We start from the raw sequence: 6,779 nt of genomic DNA, 5'->3' as shown, positions 1-6,779 counted from the left end.
CTGTTCCTATTATGATAATGTTCGGATAAAAGAATTTTTCATTTTCTGCTAACTTGTTTGTGCCTTGCAGCAACACAACACTGAGCTGGTGGTTGGCATGGTGAGGCAACAATTTAAGAAACACATGAATGAGACAGACCCCGAGAAGATTCAGAAGTTAAAGGATGAGTGAGTTTTTTCGCTTTCTCTTTAAGCCTCTAGTGAAGGAATGCTATAACTTGTTTGGTCTTTGTTCATTGAGGCATAAGTTTGATGTTTCTCACACATATATACGTACGTATACGTCTATCTATCTGGAAAGTTTGCATTGACTCAAGAAAAGTTTTATGTTTTGTATTTTTGGTAGTGCTGCTCGTGGACTCATCAATCACATGTTGTTTGAGTCAGAGAAGCTAACAGGACGCAAGGTTAGCCAGAGATCCTGATGCAGAGACTTGTTGCTGACTTTCATCGTTATACGCTCTCTCTCGTTCATTGTATGCTAACACAATGCAGCGTGGTTAGCTTTAATAAAAGAACTTTGTAAATGGAGTAGTAGCTTCAATGAATTCATAACATTGATGATCTTGGTTTCCAATTCAATGTACTTCAACTTGAATCATACTCTTCCTCCTCTAATTATGGAGTAAACATGAACCCAAGATATCATCGTGTCTTTACTCTTGCACATAAATACAACAAAGAAAAAACTAAGTTCCTTGTAGGACCTATATGTTCCGAAGCAAAGAGCACCAAAAAAAGATTCTCATGACTTCAAAACTGCCTCTGTCTCCGTCTTCAACGCCTCATCCTGAAGATTAAGACAGTTTTTCAAATGAACAAAGACATAGCCAGTTTGAAAGAGGGCGAGGTTACTCATGAGATAAAAACCAGATGCAAGCATAGAAACATCATCTTGGCAAGCATCAAACAACACACCTTGATACAGACATAGATGTAGTGGACATCAGGGCTTTTGCCAATTGCAGACTCCACTGAACTTCCCTCATCATCTAGAGGAATTGGTTTAGTCAGTTCCCATCTTGGCGTTTCTAATGGTTGTTAATCTGTCAAACTTTTGTCTGCAGAAGAGGCAAAGAACATGGAACCTTTTTATCCACAAGACACGAATTAACTGATGGTTTATGTATTAGCAAGCTGACCTATCACATGGAGTTTTGTAGTCCAAGAGCGTGATGATTCTTTAAACAGCCGAAGCCGATAATTGGGAGCTCCATATGTAATCTGGCAGATAACTTAAATCTCTAATAAAATCAAATATGATGGCATTAAACAAATAGAACAACACATAATCAACAACGAAGATGGTTACCAGGATGTAGACTCCTTTATCCTTGAGTACCCTATAGTTTTATTATTCATCAAAGTGTTTCATTACACACCCATTCAACACATTCAATGCCATAGATTTGTGGATATATATATATAGTTAGTTACCTCCAAACCTCCTCAATCATTTGCGTTGAGTGTTGCCTCGAGTTACTCCCACACTAAACATGAAAAAAGGATCAGACTTTCATTGAGAAAATCAGCAATTAAGTAAAGAGAAAGGAGTCATCACTCACCAAAATTGAGTCTAAGGTTCCTGAAAACACACACACAGATGTTAGTATTGCATGAAACATTGAATCAAAACATCTACTAAAAGATGATACCTTTATCAATCACAGCATCAAAGGAAGCATCTTCAAAGGCCTTCATATCACGCACATCCATCTTCAAATCTGTTTTTTCTTTTCACATGATCAAACAGTCAACACACATAAAGACGACAACTTTTTTCTCGAATTGCATTAGTAACAGAGAGGAGACGTACACTTGAGCTGAGGACGGTCTGAGTGTTTCTTGTTCATGGCATCGATCACAACAGAGGAGATATCGATATTAACTACATCTTCGTACCCAGCATCCACCATCCCCTCGCTGAACGCTGCAGCGGAACCAAACAGAATCAAAATCGGATCAAGAACGAAAAAGTGAAATACAGAGAGCGTGTGTGGATATACCCGAGTTGCCGCAGCCGATGACGAGGGAACGGTGAGTAGGGTGAGGAGGGAGGTAGAGATTGATGAGAGGAGACAATGAAGAATAGTTTTGGTACCAATCGAAGGAATCTGATTCGTTCGTGTAGCGGTCGTCCCAGTACCATTTCTCGCTGTATGATTGCGTCGACGACGTCTCTCTCGCCATCGTCGTTAGCTATAACTAACTGCTTTCTCGTTGCTCTTCTTTCCTTTTTGTTTTTTTTTTCTGAACAAACCAAAAGAGGAAAGAGAAAAAAAGTGGAGTGTAAAAGAATCGGATACACGAGGACCACTGTGGTCGGATCGGATAGATATTCCTTGTCGAGCCACGTGGCCATGAGTGTCGGATTGTAAAACAATACAATACCGATTTCCCGGTTTGATTTAAAACCCGTCAGTTAAGATTAAACCGAAACAGAAATGGGAATGGTAATGACATCATTGTTTACACTTTACACCGCTTTATTTATTCTCTTTAATTATTAACGAACCCTTTTCATCTATATTATCTTATTAAAGCTGAAGTACAATTTCGGTGTGTTTGGATACTTGGATAAGAGTATTAAAAATATTTGGTGTGTTTGGAAACATGGATTGTAGTCTTTTAAAAAAAAAAATTTATTTGGAAACAAAGATAGTAGTATTAAATAGAAAAAGTAATGAGCTTAAGTTATTAAATCCATTATAAAAGAATGTTGTCAATATATATAAGAAAAATACAATACAAAGCCCAATTTGAAATACCAACCCAAATTATGATTTTTGTATTTCATATTAAGTTTTTAAAATATAATATATGTAATTATTTATATGATGATACATATTAAATACTTTTAATTATATGATTACTTATATGATGGTACATATAAAATACGATTAATTATATGATGAAATTATACGATATATAATAATGACTAAGGATGGGTTTTCAGACATCCATACGGGTTTGGTTCTGATCGGTTTGCGTTTCGGGTTTTCGAGGTCAAAGATTTCATTCCTATTAGGATGTTTCTAAATTTTTGTTTGAGCTTGATTCAGATCTTTGCGGGTTTGGTTTGAGTTTGGATAACCTATTTAAATTATTTTTAAAGTTTTAAATCACTATATATTTAAAATTTCTCAAAATCTATAAATAAAGTAATATATTACCTATAAATTTAAATAACATATGTCAGAATACCTAAGCTTAACATATCAATTGGTTTGATTTAAAATTTTGGATACGAAATCAATAATTATTTTAAGTATTTTTGGTGATTTGAGTATACTTTAACTATTTCAGATATTTGTTTTTGACTATCTATATATATTTTCAAGTATTTTAAACCAATTTAAAAGTATCATTCTTGATGTTTTATATACGTTAAATATAAAAATAATTAATATATAAGTATATAAATCTATTTTTAGATAAATTCAGGTACACGAATACTTCGGTTCGGATCTGATTCGGTTCTCTAACTAACAAAATTTTGAATAATTCAAATATTTAATCAATTTATATTCAGGTTTGGTACTATATTTACGAATTGGTATCAGTTCTGTTCCTCGGATTCATTTTGTCAAACCCTAATAATTACATGAAAAACAAATATCATCATATTTTTTAAAATATACATCCGCGGAGGTGCAGAGATCAAAGTCTATAATCATTTATTCTAACAACAAGCCAAATAAATATGTTGATTGAAGTGTGAATAAAACAAAACTAGAGAAATACATAGTTTACCAGAGACATTCTATGTGTCGAATTTATTATAAAGAAATTTTTTATTAAAATAAATAAATTCAATAATTACAAACAAATAATATATTTCATAAAAGTGAAAAATAATATCCGCGCTTTCGAAGCACGGATCAAAATCTAGTTAAGGATTATCAACATAACATGCGACTGATATCTAAAAACCTTAATATACCTCATTTTCCCCCATGCTTCTCGTTGTTGGGACCCAATTCAACATATTATTGTGGTCATTAGTTATGTTTTGGATAACTTTATTCAAACAACAACTTTACATCCCACTCTTCGTCATATCTGCGTAATGAACCTGACTAAAGTCTCTCTACTCATGGTTTTCCTATTTTCCATGTGAATTAGGGACCATATATGTTTCTATTTTCTGGTTCATATACCTTGAATTTAGTAATTCATTGTGTATTGCTTTTAGTTTTAGCATGCCGGTGTAAAAAGAATATGCGGTTTTGCTTGCAGGAAACTGGTTCTGTATCTATATGGAAACAAGAACAAGAATATGAAAGATCATGTCTCTGTTTACTTGGCTCTGGCGCACTCTAGCTCATTAGGACCAGGGTGGGACCGTGGAGCACAAGACCCATGTATGCTAAGGTTTTTCAGCAAGATAATTTCTCTCATAAATTTTGTGATATCAATGTAACAGCAACTGCAATCACAATTTTCTCTTTATGAAATATCAACTCTTTGGTTCTTGCAGACAATCTCAAGCTTTTTTTTTCCTTCTTTTTTCTTTGCATTTAAATGAAGCTTTATGTGCCATTTTTCTTTTTCAATAAAGCTCTTATGAGGTCCATTTATCTTGCTAAGCATCACTGCCAGTTTTCACTGTTATCCGTCTATATATGCTGGATCAAAATAAAAAATACCTATTCTCATCTCTACATTTTTAGCCAAAGTCAAACTTGGTATCATCTGTCTTTGACTCGCACAAATTGCATTCTCCAAGTGTTGGTTAAGACTCCTCAAAGAATATTGCAAATACGAAATCTTTGACAATTGATAATGCAAACAAAGGAAGATAACTTTGAATATATTATTTTATATAATCATCTGCTCAAAAGAAACAAGAAATTTTAAAAATATAAATTTATAACTTTTCTTATCACAACAATAACATATAATAATAAATAATATAAATTCCCAATAGCTCAGATTTTTTTTTTCTTCAGAGAAAAATAGTAAACCCAATTTAAATTATAGAAAACTAAAGTACAGAGAAGGAGACATAATCCGGAGATAGGTGAAGCAGAAGCTAAACCTGAGACTGGTTCAGGTTTTCAAGCTTGGACCTTGTTAGACTTGAGTGGCTTCACCACCTCCCAGGTGAAATCAGCATCGTCCCTTCCAAAATGACCATAAGCAGCAGTCTTCAAGAACCTACCATTACCACCTCTCTTCAAATCCAAGTTAATAGATATCATCCCTGGCCTGAAATCAAAATTCTCCTTCACAATCTCCAGAATCTCCTTGTCTGGAATCTTCCCGGTTCCATAGCTATCCACGAACACAGACAAAGGCTCAGGGACACCAATGGCGTACGACACCTGAACAATGCACCTCCTCGCGAGCCCACTCGCCACAATACTCTTAGCAGCCTGCCTCACGATGTAGGCCCCACTCCTGTCAACCTTGGTCGGGTCCTTCCCAGAGAAAGCACCACCTCCGTGAGCACCCCAACCACCGTAAGTATCGATAATGATCTTACGTCCCGTGAGACCAGCGTCACCGTGAGGACCACCGATCACGAAACGACCAGAAGGGTTGAGATGGAAGATGGTGTTCTCGTCAAGGTACTTCTCCGGGATCACCGGTTTGATCACATGCTCCTTGAGATCAGCCGCGATCTCCTCGTTCGTCACGGTCTCATCATGCTGCGTCGAGATCAGAACAGTGTGGACGCGGACAGGGACCATAGCTCCGTTCTCGTTCAAGTACTCAACCGTGACTTGAGTCTTACCGTCAGGTCTCAGCCACGAGCAAGTCCCGTTCTTACGAACCTCGGTAAGCTTCGCTCCGAGCTTGGTCGCGAGGACGTGGCTGAGAGGCATAAGTTCGGGAGTCTCGTCGGTCGCGTAACCGAACATGTGACCTTGATCACCAGCTCCGATCTCCTCGGGTTTCTTGGTGAGGTGGCCGTGGACGCCTTGCGCGATGTCGGGGCTCTGCTGCTCGATGTTGACGAGGACCTTGCAGTTGTCGGCGTCTAGGCCGACGTCGTCTGAGACGAAACCGATCTCGCGGCATGTTTTGCGGACGATGGTCTCGTAGTCGACGTTAGCTTTGGTGGTGATCTCGCCGAAGACCATGACCATGTTGGTTTTTGTGCACGTCTCGCAGGCGACTTTGCTCTCGGGGTCTTGCTCGAGGCATGCGTCGAGGATCGCGTCGGAGATCTGGTCGCAGAGCTTGTCGGGATGTCCCTCGTTGACTGACTCGGAGGTGAACAAAAACGATTCCATTTTTTTTATACGTCTAATTCAAAAAAAACAGAGTATGCAAAAAAAAACTATCACTATTTAGAATCTAAAATCAAGAACTCGAGAGAGATAGAGTGAAGTAGGAACGTGAGAACGTACCTAATGAAGGGAGAATGAGAGAGGTGGTAGTAGTACGAAGGTGAAGGAAGAGCGTCGAAGGTTTATATATACGAGAGCAGAGCAAGGAGTGAGGTGGTGTAAGATCGTAATTTCAGCTACGTTCATTCACACAGAGAAGATGAGATCTAGAGATCTGACGGTTTAAGTTAGATCCATGAAAAGAAGCTAATCAGAACCGTTGGATCTGCTTAACTGGACCACCGCGTCCAAGTACAACTTGTGCAATTAGACAGCATCTAGTGAAGATCTAGAATCATGGTTATAGTCGAAAATCTAATTTAGGTTAATATATTAATAACTTTTTATATTTTCACATATATTTAAAAATATTATTTTGTGTGACTATAATTTAGAGTGGATTAAGTCAATAACTATCCAATTAGTTTAATTAAACTTTGA

General features: G+C 37.2%; 3 protein-coding genes across 5 annotated transcripts; 1 reads left to right on the top strand and 2 right to left on the bottom strand.

Moving 5' to 3' along the window:
- Positions 1-58: 58 nt before the first annotated feature.
- On the top strand, positions 59-643 carry LOC130507324 (uncharacterized; the record flags this gene model as incomplete). The annotated part of the gene is made up of 2 exons (XM_057002036.1): positions 59-168; positions 347-643. Coding segments are annotated over 2 exons (189 nt in total), but the record flags the coding sequence as incomplete, so codon positions are not given.
- On the bottom strand, positions 536-2,270 carry LOC130507323 (uncharacterized). Of its 3 annotated transcripts, XM_057002034.1 has the most exons (9): positions 2,007-2,269; positions 1,817-1,930; positions 1,656-1,724; positions 1,566-1,585; positions 1,438-1,490; positions 1,313-1,343; positions 1,143-1,224; positions 919-1,061; positions 536-790 (listed from the first exon to the last, which is right to left on the bottom strand). In XM_057002034.1, the coding sequence occupies exons 1-8, from the start codon at positions 2,188-2,190 to the stop codon at positions 1,042-1,044; spliced, it is 573 nt and encodes a 190-aa protein (XP_056858014.1). In that variant the 5' UTR covers positions 2,191-2,269; the 3' UTR covers positions 536-790; positions 919-1,041. The 3 variants fall into 3 exon arrangements, with proteins under 3 accessions (XP_056858014.1, XP_056858015.1, XP_056858013.1); XM_057002035.1 differs by lacking the exons at positions 536-790; positions 919-1,061 and having other exon boundaries at positions 1,143-1,235; positions 2,007-2,270; XM_057002033.1 differs by lacking the exons at positions 536-790; positions 919-1,061 and having other exon boundaries at positions 1,143-1,343; positions 2,007-2,270.
- A 2,584-nt stretch (positions 2,271-4,854) lies between these two features.
- On the bottom strand, positions 4,855-6,500 carry LOC130507325 (S-adenosylmethionine synthase 2-like). The gene is made up of 2 exons (XM_057002037.1): positions 6,360-6,500; positions 4,855-6,255 (listed from the first exon to the last, which is right to left on the bottom strand). Exon 2 carries the CDS (start codon positions 6,240-6,242, stop codon positions 5,061-5,063), a length of 1,182 nt encoding a protein of 393 aa, XP_056858017.1. The 5' UTR covers positions 6,243-6,255; positions 6,360-6,500; the 3' UTR covers positions 4,855-5,060.
- Between the last annotated feature and the right edge of the window lie 279 nt (positions 6,501-6,779).

This window comes from Raphanus sativus, unplaced genomic scaffold (genome assembly GCF_000801105.2).
Source record: "Raphanus sativus cultivar WK10039 unplaced genomic scaffold, ASM80110v3 Scaffold4327, whole genome shotgun sequence".
NCBI classification, from domain to species: domain Eukaryota; kingdom Viridiplantae; phylum Streptophyta; class Magnoliopsida; order Brassicales; family Brassicaceae; genus Raphanus; species Raphanus sativus.
The sequence above is the reverse complement of the archived record's forward strand: the minus strand, read 5'-3'. Positions and strand labels throughout refer to the sequence as shown.

What these genes read in the sequence shown, in the direction of transcription:
- LOC130507323 (XM_057002033.1), bottom strand. Translation starts at nt 2,190, where the DNA reads ATGGCGAGAGAGACGTCGTCGACGCAATCATACAGCGAGAAATGGTAC. An exon ending in AGACCGTCCTCAGCTCAAGT is followed by an intron (nt 1,725 to 1,816) that starts GTACGTCTCCTC and finishes AAGAAAAAACAG; the next exon opens with ATTTGAAGATGGATGTGCGT. An exon ending in GAACCTTAGACTCAATTTTG is followed by an intron (nt 1,491 to 1,565) that starts GTGAGTGATGAC and finishes TTTCATGTTTAG; the next exon opens with TGTGGGAGTAACTCGAGGCA.
- LOC130507325 (XM_057002037.1), bottom strand. Translation starts at nt 6,242, where the DNA reads ATGGAATCGTTTTTGTTCACCTCCGAGTCAGTCAACGAGGGACATCCC.